The 26,491-nt window shown below is 32.1% G+C and overlaps 1 protein-coding gene across 1 annotated transcript in view; it reads right to left on the reverse strand.

Moving 5' to 3' along the window:
- Nucleotides 1-207: 207 nt before the first annotated feature.
- Nucleotides 208-26,491, reverse strand: part of LOC108756908 (protein GDAP2 homolog) — a 29,060-nt gene continuing 2,776 nt past the window's right edge. The window contains exons 2-12 of the mRNA XM_018501076.1: nucleotides 18,041-18,229; nucleotides 17,772-17,914; nucleotides 17,554-17,686; nucleotides 13,915-14,024; nucleotides 13,595-13,831; nucleotides 13,344-13,509; nucleotides 7,079-7,232; nucleotides 3,119-3,258; nucleotides 2,595-2,649; nucleotides 2,075-2,218; nucleotides 208-2,001 (exon numbers count right to left, since the gene is read on the reverse strand). Of these exons, the coding sequence (XP_018356578.1) occupies nucleotides 1,939-2,001; nucleotides 2,075-2,218; nucleotides 2,595-2,649; nucleotides 3,119-3,258; nucleotides 7,079-7,232; nucleotides 13,344-13,509; nucleotides 13,595-13,831; nucleotides 13,915-14,024; nucleotides 17,554-17,686; nucleotides 17,772-17,914; nucleotides 18,041-18,225 (1,530 nt within the window). The 5' untranslated portion in view covers nucleotides 18,226-18,229 and the 3' untranslated portion in view covers nucleotides 208-1,938. The remainder of the gene's footprint in view (nucleotides 2,002-2,074; nucleotides 2,219-2,594; nucleotides 2,650-3,118; nucleotides 3,259-7,078; nucleotides 7,233-13,343; nucleotides 13,510-13,594; nucleotides 13,832-13,914; nucleotides 14,025-17,553; nucleotides 17,687-17,771; nucleotides 17,915-18,040; nucleotides 18,230-26,491) is intronic.

Here is a 26,491-nt window from a genome sequence, read left to right on the forward strand (position 1 = left end):
GTAAGAACAATTACAAGTATTTGATACGTTTATCATAAAGAGTCATGTTATATATCAACAATATACAAATTATTATAAATAAAGAATTTTGTTTACAGAAATCTAAAGAACATTTAGCTCAGTATAAGACAGCAAATTTAAATGATACAATTAATATACTTATATGACACAATATTCATATATAGATTACTTTTGATAAATTTCCGGAAAATCGTAAGGATTTCACCATTGTATACGTTGTAAAATACATGTTAAAATGTATTAACTGATCATAATGTGTTCACTCATTGTGCAATTAATGCGTTTTCCAAATACAGCCGTACGATGATTACGAGTGCGTAGCACTTTTTATAACTCCATAATTGTTTATATCTCAACGCGTATAAACATTTATGCACTCGATCACACGGACGATTGTATCTTCGGCGGAGGTAGCGTGGTCAATTAACCCATTGCCTTCTCAACTCATCCGCGATTAATTAAGCACAGATAACTTTCTTCTTCTCTCTTCGTGTTAAAAAACTAATTGACAAATGGTTAAACAAGAATGGAGGGAATGACGCTATACTTATGCCACGAAACATTCGTAATTCGGCGGGCATGAGAAATGGGCTAATCGACGCGATTAACAGGTTTTAACTTCTTTAATTTATCTCTTTAATTGCTAAAAATGCTTAACAACGAGGATAACGACTTTTTGCCTCTCGAAATACATCGCGAGCAAGCTCTTAAATTTATTGCTTCTTCTATTCTAGAACTGTCCCGTACATACGACTTCGGCGCTCAACGATAATGATTCTGCGAGCATTGCTCTGTATTTCGGGTTGAAATCTTCGCAAGAGAGAAGACAAATAAAGTTTAAAATTGATCAAATCTGCTGAGCGCCGAAGACATGACATCACAGTAAAACATCCAGCCGCTCTTTGTTCGTAGCCGATGATTTTATTATTAGTATATCGAAAATACCGCAGCTATGCGGCGGCGGCGACGGCGGCAGCGCAGCGCAATCTCTTTATCAACGATGTGAATAAAATATTGACAATGTACAATAATCAAATAGACGCTTTTCGCTGTATAACGGTTGATATATGAAAATAACAGAAAGCGATCGACGGTCTGTATTAAGCCGACGTTTAATCTAGTGCGTCGTTAAATGCTTCTCTTTATCCCTTCTACCGCTTTCACAGGCAGTATTAAAGCTAAGAATCTGCCGCGAATAGTGTAGTATTTACGAGGGCGAAAGATTAATATTTTAGCTTTTCGGATTTCATTTTTGCGAGCAACGACGACGATGAAAATACTGATTATTGATATTTTGGCAGCCGATGTTCGCTCTAAGCGAATAATAATTTATTAGCTCTATTATTGGATAAGGAGAATACACTCTGCTTAGCAATGCACCTCCAGCTGTGCACACGGTCGATCCAGCTTTCTCTAAATTACCTATCTTAATGTGGATTGTCCAGTACCAAGTTTCATCTTCGTACTTTCGGGGACGTAAAAACCCGTATGCGTTAGCGAGCATACGAGTAAAAGAACCAATCAACGTCAAAAGCAGGCAGGCAGTGGTTTCTTGATTTTTTTTTTTATTAATATTCGTATTAATATTTCACGCGGCCGATCGTCCTTTCGTCCTTTTTCCTGCTAAACGGTCCATCGCGAGGCACTTGGACAAATCGACTTCGAATTATTGCGGAGCTGGGCTACTTTTTCGAAGATACGGATTATCGTATCTAGTCAATGTCATACTTCATCATTGTCGAAAACCGGCGAGATACACCAGTAGTCACAAATCTCCAGTCCAATGCGTCCAGTTCTCACGCTTAAGTGGCATACGGGTGTTACTGCAAAAATACGAATAGTCTACCGCACGAATGCACAGAACACTCGATTTAGCCTCGATCTTGATACTTCGCCGCTTAGATTTTCACCTGCGAATTACGTAGACGTTGATGGCGACGATAAGACCTGATCCGGTTGATAATACCTCAGGCCATTTATCTATAAAGAAAAATAATTTCAAGTGAGAATAATTTTTTCTAAATTTCTTCCATTCAAATTCATTTTGCCGTACCGTCATGTCGTATTCCGTGATATACGCTGGGATCTCGAGTTGGTCAGGCGGCATAACTTCATAAAGATATTCTACTCCGGGTAAATTGTGAACTTTTTGCTTAATAGCTGGAGCCATGAAGGTAGTGAACCACCACGTCATCATCTATAACAAACGATCAATTTATTTAGTAAAAATTGAAGTTTCTTTAATATAAAATTGTAATAGGAAGAGAAACAAGAATATAACTTGCATAAAAGTTGCTTCGACACTTTATCGATATAGTATCACTATCAAATTTTAGTTATCGCTAAAATATTCTTTAACAATTCAAAAACTGTTGATTGCAAAATTATTGTGTGGAAACATATTTACTAACGAAGGCCAGGAAATTCGATACGATCGTTCCAAAGATAATTCGTCATGCACACAGGTGGGAAGTGCAATAATAACGTTCATTAACGGGTGCGGTTTTGCGTCTTAAACAGCGTTTATCAAGCTCTCATTATGTCAGCAATTACGCGATGATATTATTACTAACCTTGGTCCAGAAGGTAGGATGAATAATGTAGAAATGTTTTAGATTCTTCTTATACCTATAAAAAGAATTCTGTTTCAAGATTGCTATCAAATTTCTGCAAACAAGCGGAATCAAGTTGCATAAGTAACTACTCGTTGCAATTTGCTGTTGCATAACTAAAACCGGTAATTTAGCAATACTTTAGTTTCAGTTTTTTCTTAACAAAGTAAAAAAATAAGACTCTTATTTTCATTCTACAGTGACATACAACACTGTCCAAATGTTTTTTCTGCCTCACGCGATAAATGTTTCAAAAAGAAACATTTAAAAAATCTTATTTTCTGTTCTGTTAATTTTTTTAATTAATTAAATATTGAAAAAATTTAGATTTTCCAATAAATAATCGAACAGTTCTCACCAAATTTCCAATGTCGCTCAAATATTTTATTTTATCCTGTACGTTGTACGTACCGTAAAGACGTGATTCTACATTAAAATGCGATCAATAGGTTCGATACGTTCGATATCTCAAGCGTACAACTTACTTGTAGGGAAGCACATTGTAGACTTCGCGCAGCCAGTGTAAACTAGGGTAATTGCTGCTGGCCGTAAGGGTGTGGAAATACGCGATAACGTAGTCTCCCTTCACGATAGGATCCAGCAATTGTATCAGGTACAGCAAGGCCTAAAATTACAAAAAGCACCAAGGTAAAAAAAAACAGTGTATTTCGCTAAATTATTTGCTAGTGTCATAAAAAAAGAATAAATCGCGGCGGTGCACCCTTTAAAATAGTTTAAAATATATGTTGAAAATCTATATTGCGTAAAAAAAAATGCGTTGTCAAAGAAAAGTAGGGTAACAGGGATAAATATGTCCTAAAATAAATGCTGCGTAAATGTTCTCGGGATCGATGAGACGTCAGCGACGAGATATACAGAATATGTTTCGCAAGGCTTTCCTACGTCGTCGAATATGTGATGTATCCCCTACAGGTTCTATTGAAAGAATCAATGCTATTATGATTTCATCGTTTCACCTTCATGAGTAATCTGAAAGTTCGATAAATGTCGGAGAGTTTCTGATGATCAATGAACCCATAGCATGTATTTTGCGACAGGGATATAACAATAGAAATTTAGACTCTGATATCACAGAATTAAACTATATTTTGCAATTAGGTAAACAAAAACATTATATAAATCCCAAGATTATATAAATTTATAGAAATCTGTTTAGTGCGGGAATCGATGTCTCAAATGGTCTGTAACGGAAAAATCGACTTCAAGGATATTGAGACAATTAACTGAAATCTGTCAATCGTCGTTCGATACATGACATACAAGTGTACATAATTGTTATGTACATACTTAGCAAACATAGATATAACTGCCATATAACATACACATGATTTACTCTATCCTCTAAATTCTTTGAAATCTGATTCTAAAGAGTAAAAATTCAGTCAGTTTTGATAAAGAGTGATTCAATTTTCAATCTTTAAGAGTGAGATTTCACTCTTCAGAGTGAGACTCTAAAAATTTTAGAGTATGTTATATGGCAGCATTTATATTCGAGCATTTATATTCGAGATTTGTTCACTAACGACTCTTATATTTTCTATTAACAACAATTTTAATATTGCTAGATTATTTCACTAATTCCTTGATCTTTTTTACTAACATAGAATTATTGATAATACTGATTGTAAGAATATAATGTAAACTTCGCAATTATTTCACAAACATATTCTTATACGAATCAACTATGTGTATCTGATTACAATCAAATAATATCATCACGCAATGTGTACGGCGATCGTTATTGTTTCAATGTAAGATAATGAAGAGGTTGAAATTTTTTTGCTTTTAGAACTTCCGTTTTAGCAAGAGCTCTGAAGCGAAAAATTCGATGGAAGATAAATCAGTAGTGCAATCAACAATAAATTCGTGCCAATGAAATGACGTCGATTATTCCGTAAATTGCGAAACGTGTCGCTATGCATTGTGCCTGGAGACATTATCTCAGGTCGCTGTGTAACTAGCGTCCTAACTGAGCGTAAATGTTTCATCTCAAAAGCGGGTCAGTGGATACAAAGACACGGAGGGAGGTATCGCACAGATGTTTAAATTAATAAACTTAATGAGGAGTCATTATTATTAATAGCGACTGATATTACGCACATCGCATCTCTCGCCTTAGAACACGCACCTCACGCGAACGTTCCGTTTACATGACGTTGTTTCAACAGCCGCTGCATAGCAAGTGTATATTTTTAGCTGTACCGACGAATCTCTATATGACGTTGATGATATTCTTATCTCGATTAAAGTAACGAGTCATTCTATAGATCGCCGGTAGCGAATCGCAATCAGCAAAAAAAATTGGAGCAAGTGAAGCTGAAAGCTTTTTTTCTTACACGAAAGTGGAACGCGCCACTAAATAGTTAGTGACATACAAGTCACGATGATATGTTGACTTAAGAAACGAGGATATGTTGATTTAAGAAATAAGTGATTCAAAGCATTCGTGATGTTTTAGTATACATATGTAAGAATGACTTACGAAATTGCACGTTTTCTTTTTGCATACAGAAACATATACCGAACTTTCTCGTTCGATCAAAAGCTACTTGAAAGCTGCGATTTAAAAAAATGCAAGTTCTATTTAACACAATCCTCTTTCTGAATTTTAAAATATTTTTTTACAGATTAACTTGCTACGAAAGAATATATGAGCGTTTGTTCATTTCATATTTTATTTAATTTGAACCGAGACATTTCTGTTGCTATCGATAATATTGGAAAATATGTAAGGAAGAAATTATTGTATGGAAGGTCACGATTATTATATGTGAAGAAAGCTGACATATCACAAACTATTCTATTTTTTTTCGACTGTAACGCGGAACTTGCACAAATCCGAAGCGAAAATTTTTTAATGATTATAATCTGTGTATGATTAATACTATAAAATTTAAATTACTACTATAAAATTTAAATTGAAAAACTTTAAATTTTCTTCTATCGCCGTAAAGCGAAAGTTCAATTGCACTCTGTACTTCAAACAGGATGCTTTAGAATTCGGATGTAGTTACTGCACAGTTGAGAGTTAAATATTTACGAAAAAAGAAAAATAAAGAAAGTTTTGACGATCGATCGATTTCTGTCTTCTGATCGTCGTCGATCAGAAGACTATCTCACGTGCTGATATTCGCAAATCATTGTCGACGTATAAATAGGTTAATAGGATGAGAAAGTTTCATTGAGGATGGGGGTGCATGTCGCGACGACGACGTTGCAGTCTGTTCTCGCCCTCCCCATAGGAGAACTCGTTCCGCGGTCGGTCTATTTCTGGACGTGTAAATATCGATTCGCCACCCGCCGCTATATATCACTGCGTTCCGGCTATGAGCGGAGTAAGGATGAGTCCGACAGGGAAAGGAAATGACACAACGGGACACAACTGGCGCAACAAGATATGTGCCAAATGCTCAAGGCTTGGACGCGACGCAATCGAGCGGTATACGCGAGTCTGTGATTCTATGCACGGACTCGAAAGAGCCGGCACGTATCTAGAATATCTGGAAATGAGGCAGAGGAAAGTGGTATAATTTTTCAATTCTGCCTGTAGTTGAAAGAGACATTTTTCCTATGATTAATGATTTTGGAATGGATATCGTTTCCGATATCTGATAAAAAAAATTTGTATTTTGCAAACTAGCGATACAAATACAATACAAAGTATTAGCTGTCGAGTATTTTCGAGAGTTATTAAAAAATGTATTCCGATCCTTTCAAGCATTACATCGATAAAATTAATATGAATATATAATTTAATAGAAAATTGTATTTATCAGAAAAGTAAATAGTCGTGAAATTATATCTCATTTTAACTAATGAAAAAATGCTAATATTTAATGACAAGATGGTACGATAATACATAGCTTCAGTATATTTCAATTTTTCTGAAGTCGATACATGCATCGATAAAATTAACAAATACGTTATACTTTTTAGGAATTTATTGAAAAAATGTATTTATAAGAAAAGTCAATATAGTCAAAATTATATAATTTCATTTATAAGCAAAGGTTCAATAATGTTTGACTAAAACATGTTCGTGTGCAATAATGTCGCTTAAATGTACACACATAGGACAAGGACATAAAAATCAAAGACAACTTCAACAGAATACTCTATAAAACACTTTCTATTATATATTCCAAATCGATTAAATTGTAAAAGGTAACCAAGAGAGAATGACTATAGAAAGGTGATATATATAGTGTTGTAATCTTCAATTACTTGAAAACTATTTTGTAGTAAGATAACGGCAACATAATTTTTATTTTACTTAAAGAAGATTATACACTTTCAACAACACCATTCTGTCAAAATTCTACCGGTGGAACAACAGTGTTTCTACTGTAACGTTGCTGAGTAGCAGATTTTTTTGTGTAATCCGTAGCAACATTGATTTTTAGGGCACATGCAAAAGTCTTTACCTTATCTAGATTGATTTTGCTAGCCGGGAACCATTTGCCGACAAAAACCACCACCGGTCGGCCTTGTCGGTCCACACCGCTCTGGTACAAACAACCAATCCCCGAAACCTCAGTCAGATCCTCCGTCTTTGCCCTCCTAAGAAGTCTTTCGTACCTACAAAAGAGCAATTTTATTCGCCTTATAATATGTTCGCAAGCTTTTTTTATATCGTACTCTAAAATTTTTAAGCCCATTCTACAATTGCGTAAGCGTAGTTGTAAATGATGTAATTGTAAGAATTAATACCAATCACAGTCGAATATAAAAAAAATATTCGATTAGTTAATGTGATTAGTTAATTCTTATGTGTGTGTGTGTGTGTGTGTGTGTGTGTGACTACACAAACTTTCAACTACGCTTACGCAATTGTAGAATAGTACATTTTAAAGTAAATTTCACTCTAAAAAATCTCTCACTCTCAAACCAATATTTATAGTGCATTAGTATAGTTAAAACAATTTTATTAAGATGTCATGAACTAATTAGAGAGTCGTATTAGCATTAAATCGTATTAAGACATTACTCAAAACTTAATGTCTTAAAACATTATTTAATTAAGATATTACTTAAAACTTAACTTAAGGTCTTCAAATAAATACTAACTATAAATAATGGCTTTAAAGGCCGGAGATTGAATTTTTTTTTCAAGCTCAATTTTCACTGTTTAGAGCCGTTTAGAATTTTGAATCATTTTTTTCAAGCTCAATTTTCGCTGTTTTAAATTTCGCCCCAAAGGATTTAAAATATATTATTATAATACATCGGTAATATTTTACGCTTTATCATATATTCGGTATACGAGCTTTTCTTTTAGTATATATTAATATATTTTACGAACACGTAAAATATATTAGTAATATTTTGCGATAATATTTTACGGATACGTTTTGTTTTTTTCAGCATTACGTTAATGCACGATAAGACAAACTAGGCTATTATACTTATCCACTATATGTCCATTAATGGATTTTCAAAATTGCGTGCACGTGGAAAATTTTGTAAATAATTTATAGAGACCTTCAATAAATACAGAAACGTAATGCATTTGTTACGATTCGCCGAATTATTAATCTGATATCATTTTTAAGCAACTATTAAAAGAAACATTAGAATTTTTCATTGGCAGAACTGGTGCGCACTCAATGCACTTTAAAGCTGTTATATACAAATGGATCTAAAGGTGTATGTTAATAAAAATATAGAAACGAATTAAACACCGCAAAATTCTCAATACATTTTATTGTACTATTTGATAAGGTATACATTCGGCATTTATCAATTAAAATATCTCACGTTTTACATTCAGATTAGTATGCAAAGATTTTAATAAATACTGAGTGCGCACTAGTTCTGTCAATAAAAAGCGCATTAATTTAAATAAAACGAAATCATCGATTTTGTGATGTTAATTTGCGACGAGTTGAAAGGAAGACGCGGTGTGATACAAAACATGTCCGGAAGCGTTTCTCGAATCTTGCAATACAATTTGTCATCATGTAATTTTAATTATATCACAGAAGATCGTACTGCTTTTGCATAACGTAAATGGCAAACAGTGATATGCATAAAATATACATTTTCGTAAAACGTATAAATTTCACGGAGATGAAATTTCATTTTAAGTATATCATAACTTGTCGGTCAATTTTTAAGCTCTTCCTTACAAAATTCCTAAACGCAAGTGAAGTAAATCAGTATAATAAAACCGTGTTATGCACGAATTCTTAGATTCTAGGTCGATCATTACCAGCTTCGATACATTTTTCAATAGTAACCGGTATGAAAAACGTACTGGACGAACGCCAATAAAGAACAGGGATCAATAGCGAGCCAATAACGAGACCGAGATTCATAGGAATCGCACTCGACACGAGGTTCAATGACGCGCGAGAAAACAAGTATTACTCTCAATACACACCGGTCCTCATCCTCGATGACATCCACCATGTCAATCATGACCATACTGATGTCACGTACCCTTCGTGTGTGATTTCACCCTCCGCGATCTTTCCCTTGTAAAAAGAAAAAGAAGGAAAAAAAGAAAATCAATCAAAGCTCACTAACAGCCGTGTGTAAAACTGTCTTTTCCCGCGACATCCGTCAAAAAGGAACGTCGCGATACTACGATGGACTGAGAAACCACGCACGATTCTCGTTCGATCAGTACATGGCTGAGGGAGGCGACGGAGAGGGATGACAGCAGTACGACGAGTCGCGGCAAACTGAACGAACTGAACCGAACTGAACCGTCTTGTCTAGAGAAGGAGAGCCGCCTCTCGGCTGCGACGTCCGCGACGACCACGATGACTACGACGTCTACAAGGTAATCCCGTACCTCGCCGGGAGTCCTGTCGAGGCATCGCACGGCGCCTGCCCGGCTCGCAGAATATTACGTGCTCGATACGCGCGAGGCGATCAGGCGGAGTAGGGGTTGCCAGCCCGCTGTTTAATTCGATCGCGATGTGTATTCCTTTAATTATGAGTAATATACCTTCCACAATGACCTTGGATGACTGTCAACATTTGTCACTCTTTATGTATTTTTTTGTATATCATTTTTGTAATCGGAAACAGAAAACTAGAATACTCCAATCGAACGATTCGCGATATTCGCCAAATACGCTCGCGTGACATTATAAACAAAAAAAATTGCGTATCATCTGCGTATCTGAAAGATAAATTATTATTTTGAAAAAAGACAAAGATTTAAAAAAAAGTGAATGTTAATAAATTTATTTTTATCATTGTTTATAGAGAATCATTCAATTTTCAATTATTATCCAGCACGGTCTGGCAACTTTTGGGTGAGATTTGACCTAATTTAGAAGTAATAACAAATTGTATTTAAGAACACAAGTGCTTTAGTACAAATATAGACTTTAATATTTTCTTTGAAACATCCTTTCGTGATTGAAATGTATTTTCGATCGAATTTGTGTTAGATGACTGAGAAGACCAATTCAAAGAATCGATAACATTTCCATTTCGATACATAACTATTACAATGTTCTAAATCGATGTCGTATTACACTTAACATCAATATATAAAGATTGGACGATATCAACTTTTACGGTAAAACTATTATAATGACATTGAAACAAAGTCATATTTTAAGACAAGAAACAATGAATTAATGAATTATACAAAATAATGAATTATAATAAACCTTATTCAAGGAGAGAAGAGGTATAAGATTTTTTTTTAATATTTAATATTTAAAGATTAAATTGAAATTTATATTGAATATTTGTAAGTCCTTATATATACATATTTTTTTAATAATTTTTCTTTCATGCTCTTGCATAACAAACTATTTTCATAGAAGAAGTAATCTTATATTTTGCAAATATTCTAACAATAAAATTATTTTATAAAATTAAAGTATCAAAGTATTCTTCTTTTACATATAAACTAGAAAATTTTAACGTGTCTAAAAGAGACACACTGACTATATATATCGAATTAGCTAAAATTTTCGTGCGCAGTAGGAATATTTGGCGCATCCGAGATTATCTCAGATTGAAAAAACAAATACGTACTTCACAGATTAACGGAACAAACGGCGTATTTCGCGAAATTTCAGATAACTCGTGAAGTGGAAGAATACTGCGCATAAGTGAAAAAACAAATTCATCATCATAATTCGCATTAAAAATATATGAATATTAATATTAATGAGATAAAACTGATAATTATTTAAAAACACAAAACAAGATAATATATACACGCATTGTTTTTCAAATTATTCTTTCTAAGGTAAAATTAGACAAATTACATAGACGTTGATATTGCACGCGATTACATCAAGTTGTTGCTTAAGACTGCAGTTTCATGACTTTGACCTCGATTAAATAGATCCAAGGTATCTTATCGAAAGTATGACACAAAAGTATTTCCTAATGTATTTAGATAATTCTGTAAAATTTCTGTAGATAAAATCGTATTTTAGATCGCAAAATGTATGATAATATGTGAATAAAATTTTTGTTTCACTTGAAAATAAATCGAATGTATTTCATAAAAGATTATTTGTTTCAACATTACGTGTAATATACTATTGACATTATATAACATACCAGTATAATGGATTATTAACTCATTAAAGCAAAAAATAGAGTGGTTTATACTTCGCAAAAGAAGCTTACTTGTGAATCTACTAATGAATCATCTGGTGTAATCAATGGTTCGAGTCACATATGGGTTTGTCGTGTCACTGTAATAAACCCCACATATCACGATAAAATGACGTTGATGACAATCTTGGCCTCAAAATAAACATTTAATATGATAGGAAATGTCAGGTCTGAAACGATTGATTTATTTCTATGACGCAAATGATATTTCAGCGTTGAAATTAATTAGGTACAGGTATTACAAAGCAAACTTTCGTATGTGCGTCATAGTAGCTAAAGTCGATAATTCGTAGATATAAACAATATTAAAGCAATAAGCTCGTAAAAGCTTGTAATGACTTCGGCATTTACGAAAAATATTACAGAAAATCAAATGTCCAAAATTATACATTATTAGATATAAAATAATATAATCGAAAATCAATCGATAAAATTACATGCAAACACACATGAATGAAAAATGCCATATTCAAGGCATTCTTCTAATATGTTAATATTTCTTGTGAATTTATACAATTTCCAGTTCAAGCAAACCGCGCGTCGATTATTTTGTTAATCTTGAAACACAGTCCCAAACCGAAGCTGAAGTATAAATATCATAAATTAATGTGACATGCTTTGATCGAATTGGAAGGACGCCCGCATGGAATACAGGAGATCCGGATTCGAATTCCGGCTGAGGAATATTATATTTAATGTTTTTCGCAATAAATTATTTACAGTTTTTGAGATGTTAGTTAGCATCAAATTATTAACATCTAAAATGCAAATGGGCATCTTAAAAAGCTATTAATAGTTTGATGCTAATAAGCATTTCAAAAACTGCAAACAATTTATTAATTATTTATCACCAATAATATTAAACTGCTTGTCAACTTATTTGATCGAATATCGTAGATATGATATCATTTCGTCAACTGTGATATATATATATATATATATATATATATATATATATATATATATAACACCGGATAATCAATAATTATTTGTGGTACGTGCGTGAAAATACCACCGTTAACTAATCAAATCTAATAATAATACTAAGAATTTTGTGACATAGAATTACTTGTGCTTGAATATACGCTTAGTATCAAATAGGAAATATTAAGAGAAAATAAAAACTCCACAGAAAATAAAAACTTCACAGACATTACACAAGAATATATGTTAAGCTATAACATTATTATTTAAAATAATTGCGTATTAATTAAAATAATTATTTAAAATAATTGCGTATTAATTAAGATAATTATTTAAAATAATTGCGTATTAATTAAAATAATTAATTAATATAAGTTGCTCTGCAAAAGTAAATAGTAAACTCTATAAAACAAAAGCAATAATCTCGAAAAAAGTTGTATTGTAATAAATTCGGCATTTGCGAAAAATATTACAAAAAACCAAATGTCCGAGGTTATACATTATTATAAAATGATATAATAAACTGAATTATGACTGATGTCCTTTATATCCCTAAAAGTTTACTATTCATTTTACATACTCATAAATGCATTTTTTATTTTTATGTCGATATAGAAGAAATCCTTTATTAGCCATATGGCAACATTTGATTTTTGTATCGATAAGAGATACAGTTTTTGTACAAATACATTTTTTGTTGTGCTGCGTGGATAAAGAAGAGAGAAACATTTTTGCAATACACAGCTTTGCAATAATTTTCCTAAATAATGGTTTGCTAACTTCGGATATATTGATAAATTAGTGTAAATGATGAATTATAAATGCAAATTTTCTTCCCCGAATTTTTAAAATACGTTTCTCTCTTCAATATTAATAATGAGTATTATTTAAATCTGCCCATAAAAATAAACTCGTATTATTCTTCTGATTTAAACGTGCTGATTACTCACAGCTAACTGTCCATTAACTTATTGCAAATTAATTGTAATATTAAATAATTATTACAAAATTAATCCCAAAGTTAGACTTTTTTTAACTTTGAATTGTTATTCTAGAGTCTTACTTACTTTGAAAATTAATCTTGTTTCTATAGAAAAATAATGTACATGTTGTTTAAAGAATGCTGGCAAAATTGTGTATTAAAAAGTATCTCACAAATTTTCGTACCTTTCTTTATGTTGCATTTGCTTGAGCATAATATCCGCTAGTGGATCGGCAGGTCTCTCTCCCAAAAGTCTCTGTCTGTCCAAATCACCTTGCATTTGCGCAAAAGCATGCTCGCCAATATTAACCGAAGTTTCTAATTGTGATGAAAGTTCTACTGTATCGTCGCCTGTAAAAGTACGATGTGCTTTTCAAGTTATATCGTATTAAACCTTTGTATGTAGCTGCAATGTTACATTGAAACATTTCTTTACCGTGTAAAGCGTGCTGAGGATTGTCAATAATTCTGATTTGTCTATCCGGAAGTAAAGGTTCTCCATCCATGCCGCCAATATCATTCGGTAACTGCCAGCAAGCGTTGTCCTGCTCTGCCAAATTTCGGGGAAAATAAAGTGGCAGAAGAATTTCATATATTCCAAGATCGCACGGCTCTAATACAAATATAACACACGTTAACGAATCGTATTGCTCCAAGAATCTACGTACAGTTCCTAAAAGAGAAGAAACCATTTATTTAGCACGTACTGACATATGCTTAAATTAACACAGATGTATACTTGCGTAGTATACTTACTGAGAGCTATATGTGCTCCTGCATCCGGAGGATAATTTCTTCGTATTGAATTTATTACAGGTAGAGCAATGGTACGTAATCCCATTTCTCTCGCCTTTTGTAGAACATTTCTACGATAAAGAAAATTATTTATAAAGGGAGGGCTCAAAAGATTTAATTCTTTTGCTACGAAGAATTATGTAGTGCTATCTTACAAACTTACTCCTGTATACAAACGGCTAAATAGAACGCGCACGAGAGATAGAGATAGAGAGAGAGAGAGAATAGCTAGTCCAAAACGATAATACAAAAATAAATAATTCTTTGCAACATTATGTTACATGTTCCAAAACGTATGACGTAATATTATTATAATATGTAACAGCGCTGTACATAATTTTGAGTTCTTTTTGGTATATATTATATCTTATATTGTTTAATTATTCGTGTACTTCTTATTATCAGATATAATATAAATTGTTTATTTATTGTTATTTATTTTGTATAGGAAGAGTCCTTCAATTTTGTTAAATATAATATAAACAAAAAAGTAATTTTATTTATAATAGGAATTTCTTGTTTTTATTTTAGAATGCTTATAAATTAGTTTCAATAGAACTATGTCATTACAAAATATTTTCATTAAATAATTAAGTTTTAATTAAATAATTAAGTTTTCAACGCTATCAAATTTTTTCTTTATGGTTTTAAGGCGTTTTCCTCATTGACAGGATAAAAATCGATTTTTTTATTGTCCTATAAGTGTAGAATTTCTTTTAATACGGGTTGCAGAATCTTTTGCCGCCACATATTGGTGAGAATTTGGGCCACTGTGTACTCCCATAGATTCAAATATTTGTAATAATGCCGTGAAACCTTCATTAAATATGCAGGCAGAGATGTGTGCAGCAAGTTCGATAGTTTTTAATCCATTTATTGAGACAATTTTTGGACTGATTTTCCATATCAGATGATTATAACTATCATTTGCAATCATCTGATGATTAAAACCGCCAATGCATCTTTCTAATAATTCCTCTTTACTTAGGTCTTCATATATTGGTTTAATAGCATCCAAAATATCTTCAGGTAGAGACTTGTAATCGTGTTTATAAGAGTCAAGTTTACCATTTGCGGAAGCTTGCTGCCAGGTGCACCATGATTCAGCTCCGATCGGGCATTTGTCGTGTTGTGGAGATTCATCTGTTGAGCTGTAGTGGAAATATGTGGCCCATATCGCATTTCTCATTTCGTTTACTGAGTCACAATTTTGCTGTATCGCTAAACCATAATAAACTGTTAATTCATCAATCATTTTACCAGTCAGTTTTTCTCCGAACTCTTTCATTTCCATTTTGCACTCACGCAATCGATGCCTTATTCTTTTCTGCATATGCCCTATACATTCCTTCTTTATAATTAAAGTATCATCATCATAAAGAGTAGAATTCATAATATCGATATAAGTTTTAGAGACGCTATCACCGATGTAATTTATGTATTTAACACCGTACTTCTCTTGTGAACGTTTAAACATATCGGTGATAGCGCTTACTTTCATTTCTCGATTTTTTGAACAAATGTTATGTTTTTTCATCCACTCTTCATACTCAGCTGTATCTTGTTTTTTCTCCCAAAACTCGCACGCTTGACAACATGAGCATTTCACAACAATATCAAGTAATTTTCCAGTATAGTATCCGATAATTGAAGAAACTCCATACAGTGATGCGACACCACATTTTTTCCAAGTATCGTCTACTGATACAGTCAGATCGTTTGTTTCTTCAATATTTTTTTCTTTGGATGTTGCTTCTTTCTCTTCATTTACAGCATTTTTAAAAAAGATATTGGAAACTTCTTTGATACAATTGAGTATGTTACTTACAATAATATCATAAGTAGATTGATTAAAAAACTCTGGCACATCCATCAATCCGCAGAACTTTTGACAATCTTTTAAATCAAGTCCTAGCATTCTCATAGTAAATATGAAACGTGTATTTATTTCATATGAGTATCCAACAAAAGAACACGAAGGAATTGATGTAGGAGCGCATGTATCGCATATCAGTACTATTTTAAAACCAAGTCCACGCGCACTTGTTGTTTGAAATTTAACATCACCGTTACACTCTTTGCATTTAACAAAATTTGAAATGGCAGCAAATACAGAAACAAAGTTCAAAATTCTATATTCTATGGAATTATCTTGCGGCACATCTTTTTGCATCTTCATTTCTTTAGCAAAAGGAATAAAATTATTTTCGTCGCTCTCAACATTTTTTGAATCAAAACATTGTTTCCTTTTCTTCGATCTTGATTTCCGAATATTCTCTGTACTTCGTAATTCTCTAGAATCTTTCTGTTGATTCATACTGAAAATTCTACAATACTTGACAATATAATGTTTTAGAAGCGAACGTCCTACCGCACAGCTCTCTGTCAACTGCTATACTGTAACGCTCTCTAATTTTCGTTCACTTTGAATTCGAAAACTGTTTATGTTTACCATTACAAATGTACAAGGCTTTTCGTATTTAATCAAGTGTATCTTCGATTCCATGTATATATGTACACGGCTCACAAAACGTTAGAAAGGGGCTACCTTTGTTCCGCGTGCAATTATTTGAACGCCCATAACTTTGTCAATTTTAATCGAACTAACTTGAAATTTTCAAGGAATTAAAATGTTGTACTTATAAAAAATGTCTAAACCCAAAAATTAATTTTTTTTTTTATTTCTGACTAAATCCCTTAACTTTTAAAGCAATTTTGAAATAAATATGTTTGTGAGATAATGGACATTTGTTATACGAGGCGAAAATCGAGCAGGTAACGGAATGCCGTTGTGTTCATTCAAGAGACCGGTTTCTAATCTATTATGTCAAGATTCTTAAGGTATCTTTACGCGGCAGCGTCGAGCATCGTGAGATTGCTATTCGTCAATTTTGATCACGTGACCTGTTTTTAGAGAATAGGAAGCTTACACTCTGCTCGACGTTTGACACTCCTACATAAAGATGCCTTTAGGCTGATCCACAATTTTAAAATAAAAGTTGGGAGAACCAAAATGAAGTAAACACTTTGGCTAATACATACATGTACAATACCTATTATAAGCGTTTAAATTAGAAAATTAATTTAAAACTTTAAAACAATTTTTCTGAAAATAATGTTTACAAAATCCTGAGAAATTCTCCCGAAAAAACTTGAAACTTTACATAATTATTGCTAATACTTTTCTGCAGTTCGTTAATCACAATTTGCATATTTATCAATTATTTAATCTTTTTTTATATAAAGATAGTGAAAAAATTAAAACACAATTTTTGTTTTACCGACATTTTGTTAAATTTTAATATTTTAACTCAAATGTTTAGTAAATGCGCGATGTAAAATAATTAAAATATTTGAATTACAGAACCACTAAAAATTTCCCGTGATTTTTATGTCATTTTTAAGATAACACACGTAAATGCTAAAATATTTCTGTGTACCAATAGCGTTTTTTGCTCAGTTCTTTCGTAGCAAACAAATTAAAATTCCCTATGTTTCTTCTTTTAGTAGAATTTATCTTCTATCCACTTTTTAATAATGTCAAAATAAAAATGAGAATAATATTTATACTTGTCTGTATATATTAAATGATTAAATTACCTATAGCAACAATGTAACGTATTTTGCGCAGCTGTTTGATATTTTACGTTGTAAACTGGTCCAACAGTGTGAATAATAAAACGAGCAGGTAATCCGTGACCTTGTGTAACTCTCACTTCACCAGTTCTGCATTCTGCAATTAAAATTTGGATAATTAATATTTTGTTGAGACAAGTTCCAACATTGTTGACAGTACAATTATACACATTGAAATACACCTTTTATTTCATTAAATATTTCTATCTTGAGTGCAGAACCGGCTCGACTAAATATTTTTTGGCACGTAATACTATTATCATCCATTGTCTCGTTCGTAGGATTTACAACCGCATCTACTTGTAATATTGAGATATCTCCAGTCCTGAAACAGTTTATAGAGCATTAACCTATCATATAGTTTTTATTATTAATTCGATAGAATGTTACTCTACAATAATTGGAAAAATACTGTAATGAGAAATTTTTAATTTTGTGCCTAAAGTCTCACCATAGCGCGAGCTTGTTGTTAAGCGATGGTTGATACGGGAAGGGACTTATGGCATGATGCGCTGTCTCCCGAACAGAATCAGAGTAGTCCGTGTAACGATGCTGGTTGGGATAATCAGCCCATCGTTTTAATACTGTCGGCTCCACGATGTCCTGGGCGATACCCAACGGTTCCATCAGCCTCATCCAGCTGAAAATCGTACCATACGCTAGAGCGATTATACGTACTCTTTACCTCGACGAAAAACGGAGTAGCGTCCCTTTGTTTTCCTATCAGCTGTTTCAAGCCTAACCTCACCTCATTTCTGCCATTTCTCTGCCTGACGTGCGTCATACGCGGCGCGGTCATTGACCCGGAAAGAGTACGTGTAACATACAGCTCAGCTGACTAATATTTGACGCGGTAATCAATACGAAATTTATGCATTACATCTCGTAAATAAAATTATTTAATGAGAGAATAATTAAATGTATGTCTAAAGTTTATAATTAATATTTAATGTATTAATATAAATAATATAAAACTTATTGTTATTTTAAGAACTTGGGATTCTCCAAGAAGAATTCTCCAACGAGAAAGATTTTTCAGTTATTTTCTTTAACTGAAATTTTTAGGGTGTTTTATTAAAAGTTTCCAACGTAGAGATCAATAATCGAGGCATTCTATATAAAAACGCGGCGATACTTTAGACTATGTTATTTGAACTATTTTGAACGCGTGTTCATTCGATTTTCGTAACGAAAGTGTCGTGTTAGTGCAGTCGGTATTCTATCGTATACTTCTAAAAATAAATAAAGTTCCGTCGATAAAAATGTGGGCCGCGCATCACGGGCAAGGAGAGAATGAAGCTCAATCAAGGACGCAGCTCCGCTCGAGCGTGTTTCGAAAATGCAAGATAATCGCGTATTAGAACAATTGATCCTTTCAGAAGATACACGAATTCAATTCTGTATAGAATAAAAGATAGAGGAAATAAATTATAAATATGTGCCTTACCAGTAAAATTGAGAAATTTACAAAAAGCAGTATTAATCGGTTTAACTTCTGACAGACTCATTTCGTGAACGCATTATTATCTCTCTGTACTTTTTGCAAAAAGGTATAAAAAGATATTAGACCATAAATTATTGTCTAACGTGCACGCAATATCTGATACAGAATTGTATGTTACGTTTTAATGCAAATTCTTGCGCGATCGAACGCTGTTTCTAGCTGCTCTGTTATCTTGTCGTTCATTAGAATTATAGAAAAAAAAATGGAGGAATGCATTTGTAATGCACTCGTAATTTATAAATATATAGTGTATTACACAAATCGATATCAGGACATGGTCACGCATTACTGATAATTTGATCAAACTTCTGATTAGTTTAAATAACGTTTATTATAGTACAATAGTTTTATCGATGTGGAAAGAAATATTATTTTTTTATCGTTTGACGTAAGAAAGAAATATTAAATTAGAGAAAATAAATTATATGTTATCGAAATTTTGTCGCAAACAGTTTCAGATCAGTTGTATCAATTGACGATAAAGTTAATCGAAGTTTGGTCAAAGTCGCTTTAGGGAGTTCGTTAAATCATCGCACATTTGAGAGAGTAACTTAACCAACTTCTAATAGGCTTAAGTTGGATAGTTAGAGTTCCTATTATACGAAAGTACCCTCCATCTTTGCTCTACATCATAATTTTAATAACTCTAATATACTGATAATACTAATAATATCTTATAATGCTATCTACTGCGGAAATTTATTCTGCACTTATCGCTTCCTTCTCATAATTTATTACGTTCTTTTGTTTTCATCGCTTTGTTCGTTGGTGCTTTAGGTTGAATTGTTTGGAGCTATGCATGCAGATAGCAGGATGTACGCTGCCGATAATGGCGAAAAGCTGAGAGACTGGCGCCGTCCGGCCTCAAGCGGATCTTAAGCGTTCTGCAAATCCATTAACGAACAGGACCGTCGACCTCGATACAATAGCCAGAATAATTCACATTTACTCGCAGCAGTAAGGAAGTTCCACCAATCCATATCGATATAAAAAAACCATCGCTATTTATATCTCGAAGCAGTAAAATGATGCGGATGTTATGAAACATTTGCTCCTTCGTCCCGTTAAAGAGCCAAAGTGATCTCAATAAACTGAGTTGAATATCGAATCCACATATTATCATCATTTATTCAAAATCTAGCGATAATTCGGACAAACGAATTTATTTGATAATCAAAGATAAAAATAATAAAAGCAACGAGGTAATAAAATACAAAAAGAAAGTAATAATCGAAAAAATCATTATTTATTAGAAATCTACTGATGACTCAGACGAAGCTCAAATTTACAAAGAAAAGTTATCACAAATTTCTTGAAGATAAAGTATTTATAAAATTCTCAGTAGGAAAATATCTTTATTTATTTTAGAAACGAAAGAAATAAAAATATTATTTCATGAAAATGCATATAGAAACAGTTTAAAATTCGAGTTCAAAACATAAGATTTATATCGTAAATCGAAAAATTAACAAATTGTAAAGCGATATAGAAATTCAATGAGCACTTGATTCGTAAAACGAAAAAAAATTACTAAATTCTAATAAAACATCTTTTTAAATAGTATTACTAAATATTTGTTTCAGTGAAAGAATTAAATTAAAAAAAAATTAATTATGTGATATAAAAAGTGCTAATACTGAGCCAACACAGGATATTCGCGTATATATCGCTTTATTGTCTAAAAAGTATCAATCCTATTTTTAGATCATCATCGATACAAAAAGTTAGATCTATATATTAAAGTTAAGACTTAGCTTACATGATTCGATCTAGAATGTAATACGTTGTTTTAATGTAATACATTAATCGTCGCAGAATTTGTGAGTAAAGTGCATAAACAAATAACAAGAGCTTCATATTTAATAGCTTGTCCAATAATAAAATAATCAATTATGATAAAGAACGAATAACAAGTAACTGTGATAAAACATTTAAAATAATAGCCTTGGGACTCAAGATAAATTTACATATTAAAATTAAGTCTCAAAACTTAAGTAAAAAAATGATAGTTAAATCAAATTAATGATTCTTATATTCAATAAAAATATGTTAACATTTAGTAAATATTTAGTTAGTATCATTTAAATAAATATATATTAAAATTTAGTACATTTTTTAGTACGATAACGTGAACCATGTTGAATCCCACGGTTTCAAAAGAAGCCTTCAGTCTCAATTGTGAGATGATTGATGAATCCATTGATTACGTGTATGTATTTATATTAAGAATGAGAGGGTTAAGTCCACAGGATAATTCACTATTTACGTAATACCAGCTACGTCAGCTCTCTTATCTAACTATAAACAGCCTCGCATACGGCTGACCGATCAATCGATACTCCGCGAGCCGAACGCTCGCTTTTACCACTAGTATGTCCGTCGTCTCATTCGTCGTATCATCCGATTCCGAACAGGGATCAGAAATCAACGGATTTGAATATCACAGTCTTATATCGCTGCCCCAATTCGATACTCGAGGTATCTTTAGACAGTAAAATTTAGAGATGACGCAGATTTAAGCTCTTTAAAGGGAAACGCGCGAACAGTCCCGGTTAAACGGTTATTATCTTTCTGTTTAGTATTAATGTCAATAAAATGTCATTAATTTTAATTAGAACAATGGCAGATAATCGACAATTACACTATTTGTTATCTCATTATTTAAAAATGTCTTGTTACATTAGAGCGGCGAAGTGCACACTTTACGATGCGCATCAAGGCGCACGAAGTTGCAAAGTTACGGAAGCGAGCAGGGTTTGTGCGTTTAACGACCTTACGTCTAATAATTTCATAGCGGCCGATAACATTGTCGAGTACGAAGAGGATCAAAGCCGTTCGATAAATTCAGCTTCAGAAATAGATTCGTAGCACATCGTACATAAGTAATGTGTCAGCTTATGACAAAACGCAACGCAAAAGTCACTATTGCCGATGTTGAGACAGTTTAATTTAATTAAACGGTTTCATATACGAGCTTCGATTTTGCAGTTAGGCACATCGAATGATCGAAAGAACGCACCGATGCACCGTTGAAGCCTTTTCTGGTTCAACGTTACATGTATTTCGCAACACGAGGGGCTTCCAAACGAATCCTTTGTGCGCGTATAGTCGCCAGCGAAGTGAAAGCGCTCGAAAAAAAGAGTCAAATAATAAATCGATGTAATCGGCATAGTTATTTTCACAAAGGTGTTCAAATTATTCTTGTTTAAACTGAACGATCATTTGATACAAAAAAAAATAAGCAAATATAACATAATAATTTATTGGAAACAAATAATTAAAATTGATGGTCCTTTACTGCAGTTACATTTGATCTTGAAATCGAAAGCAACAGATAATAAATCGCGTGTCATTTTTTTTTATCATATCACATGCGCAGGTAAATTAATTTCTTTTCGTTTGCATTTACGTTCGACAGTATAAATTGATAAAATATACTAAAAGCATCCCTCTTGTCCTCTTTAATGAACGTATAATTTAATCTATATGTGTCCTACATTTCCAGCGAAAATGAATCTTATCACGGTTAATCAAGATTTATGGCTGTCTATTAATGCACATGAAACGAGTACCTTCAGTGCATTTTATAAATTTATTTCATCATTTACAAGCCATCGTACACGAAATAATTAAAGGTTTTGCATTTATTAGTGCAGAAAAATATTCATATTCACTAAATCTTTCGAAGTAAAATCTCACTTCAAAATCCAAAAGATCTAAAAATTGAACTAATTTTGAAAAGAGTGAAAATATTTTCACTTTTAAACAAAAATGACAGATTTTCACTCTTCAGGAGATATATTTCATTTTTTTTAAGTAAAAGTCACTCCAAGAAGTGAAGTCTCACTCCCAAAAAAGAAATAGATTTTACTTTGGAGTGAAAATCTCATTTCAAAAGACTGAAATCTTATTCTAAAAAAAAAAGAGTAATAATCTGCCACTCTTGTTTGAGAGTGAAAAATTTTTATTCTTTTTTATACTGGCTCAATTTTTACTCTAAAAGATTTAGAGAGCATAATTTCTCATTTTTGATGTTATAGTTTACTATGACAAGGATGAGGGACTAAAAACTATAATCGGACGAATGCTCCATCAAAATGTCAGAACAGGTATATGCATAAACCATTTCAAGTTTATTAATAATTTATTAATAAGCGTCCGGTTATCTTTCAAAGGAGTGACAGATTCGGTTAGATAACATTCGTCTGATCCCTCTCAATTTACACATTGATAAAAGCTGCCGGTATCGCTTGATTCAGAATGATTCCCCTTCAATACGTACCAAGATAAAGTTTGTTACTCTTACGCTAAAAACACTCGACACTGATTATAGAGAAAAGAATTTCGTTTTATCTACGCTATTAGTTGTCTAAAGTGTTCGTTGAAAAATTCCATATTCTATCACATACAGTGTACAGTAAAAAATATTTATGTATTTATGTTAAAACAAGTTTTTGTTGAATTTCTTGTTTTAAATTTTTATATTTTATATATTTCTGAGAGTGTTAATTTAATGTGATTGTGTTATTTGAACATTTTTTGTTGTATTAATGTTAATTGTTATTCAACATTTTTTTATCAATTTTACAGTTTTTTTTAAGTTGTATCGATGTTACAATATTTAAGTTAATTTAACACAAATTTTCCATCTGTGTGTAACAATTTTTTCGGTAAAACAAATTCTTAAATAAATACAAAAAAAATACTTTTTGTTTAAAATTTTACTGTGATATATTAAGATATAATTGAGTACAAAAATTATATCTGAAAAAAGTGTGTCTGTTATTAATTTCTTCAAAATATAGAGTCTTTTTTAGTTTAAATTTTGAATCACACATAGTATTGAGACACTCAATATGTGCATCGTCTATCGTGTTCACGTGTCACGTTTATTTGCTCATATATCTCGTAATTACATAGTTGGTTCTTAACGTGATATGATGAAATTGGTATGAAGCTTATCTAACTATAACTACGTGACTTTGTAAGTACGAGAAACAAAAATGCCACAATGACTCAGTAAATGACGCAAGATAAATATTCATAACATTCTTTTGTCTAATTCTGTATCCATTGAATACTTGCGAAAAAATTACCGATTGAATTAATTATTATTAAATATTAGTAAGATATCGATTTGTCACCTTAGATATGTTTGAATTCATCATAACAATTCAAACTATTTTTAATTCAAATATTCATCATAATTAACATCAGAATCTCATACTTCCGACTATTCCGCTCTCATCTAGACGAGAGTTTACGTTCTCACTTGAATCAGGAATTTCATTCTTCTCTTTCCTTGACATTTTTGAGAGATGTTTCTGGTTGAAGCAAATGCGACAGCAAACACCAGCGATGTATCACATGATGACGTTCGACACAATGGCAATGACATATTTGGTATATTATATCATACAATGAGCTGTTTTTCCTGCTAAGCTCTCGACTATCGGTGAATAAGCCACAGTCATTTACAAATAATTTGTTCTACGTCGGTTTTTTAAAATAATTACGAAAGAAGTTTCTAAAAGTCTCTAACCTTTCATTACAGTGGAAATTATAGTTAAAAAATGTGAATTTTTCGTACTAAAATACATTACTGTGTCTTTACAATTCAATAGAATGGTTTTATGAAATATGGCAAAATCCTCTTTTTCGATTAATAGCTGTATACAATTGATTGTCACATCCGTTTTCACTGGGGATCGTACATGAAAATTGATTTTCTTCCAACTGTTATTGAAAGAAGCGCAAAATTATGATTCGTAAAATTTCGATGCGATGCTTTCAAAAACAAGTCACGTTCTGGCATTCATTCAGATTGATTCTTCTGTTTGTCGATTTATCCTAAAAGACAACTTGTTATTAAATAAGCGGAGGAGCTGTTGAAAAAAACATATCCTGCATCATCTCAGAATATCTATCTATCAACGCCTACGAAAAGCATTATTTAAGTTGCAAGAAATTGTGAGAGACTATGTTAAAGACGTTTAATATTTCTTCGTATATAATAATTTTAACCGAGCTTCTCGACGTCGAAAAATCCTACATTTCAATCGAAACTGATAATTTTATATGTTATTATACTTATACGTATTATACACATTATTAACTCTATCCAATATTAAAATCTACTTTTTATTTATGACAAATACATACATATTCATGTATTTTTATAAGTTTTATTAAGATTGAAGTAAATGTTAATGCATTATATAATCCTAAAATAGTTTTAAAAATTCATAACGTCTGCATAAATTCTGCAACAATGTACACACATGGAAAGAATAATTTTGTTGAACTATTAAAATAATTACATAGGACGTTCAAACTAATTGTTAAAACGTAAAAACTTTTTGCAGTAATACTCATCATACATGTATTTCCTATATAATTGTTTTGATAGTTCGATAAAATTATTTTCAAATCTGTATCTAACTAAAGTTTTCAGTACTTGGACAAAACCGTTCCTTTTTATATTATTATCATTAGTGTGTCAAAGTTGGATCGACAATTCAAGCGCATTGAAAGAAATAAAAATAGTGTTACCTTTATGAAAAAACAATTATTTTTCTTACACGTATTTTCTTGTATGACGGTTTTTTTATCTTTGGTGGAATTCATAAACTTTATTGCAGCACTGATTTAAAAAAGTTGTATATTGTATTTCGATGTTGGACTCAGAAACTGCGCAATATGTTTGTAATTATCTCTTTAACTGCTTTACGAGCAAAGCAAAATAAGATAAATTTCTCGTTCTTACAATCGTTCTTACAATAATATAATTAACAAATAATATATTTTGTAAAGCGATCGATAGGCGAAGAATGATGGAGTATAATCTAAAAAATAACGAATAGTATAAAACACAAGGATCAAGCTGTGTCGAATGGCATAAAAAGCGATAGCCCGACACAATAAACCAATCGAGCGTCACGGAAGTGTTCGAGCAATGACCGTGCGTAGAAATACGAATAACGGATGTGATGTAATAAGAGATGACCATTCTGCTATTCTCAAGTGTTCGAATTAAATTGATGCGTCGAATTATCAACAATACACTTTGAATCGAAGGACACTGCGATGACACGCAATTATATGAACGAACATATGACCTGAATTGGATCCCTATTAGAAGCGAATGGATATTGAATTTTAGTAGAGAATATTAAATAACGTATATTAAATAAAATGTACGTAATCTAATGTTATTAGCTATGTCTACAGCTGACGTAATGAATTCGTAAAAAATATTAGCAGAAGTTTATCGTTCCATACTCTTATATCAGATAAATGTCTATCTAAAGAAAATCTAAAAAAAGGATGCTTGAAAAATATGACTTTTCCGATGATATATAATTAAATATAATTCTGCAATCTTTAACAATCAACGTA

The sequence above is a fragment of the Trachymyrmex septentrionalis genome, unplaced genomic scaffold (assembly GCF_001594115.1).
Source record: "Trachymyrmex septentrionalis isolate Tsep2-gDNA-1 unplaced genomic scaffold, Tsep1.0 scaffold13, whole genome shotgun sequence".
NCBI lineage: Eukaryota > Metazoa > Arthropoda > Insecta > Hymenoptera > Formicidae > Trachymyrmex > Trachymyrmex septentrionalis.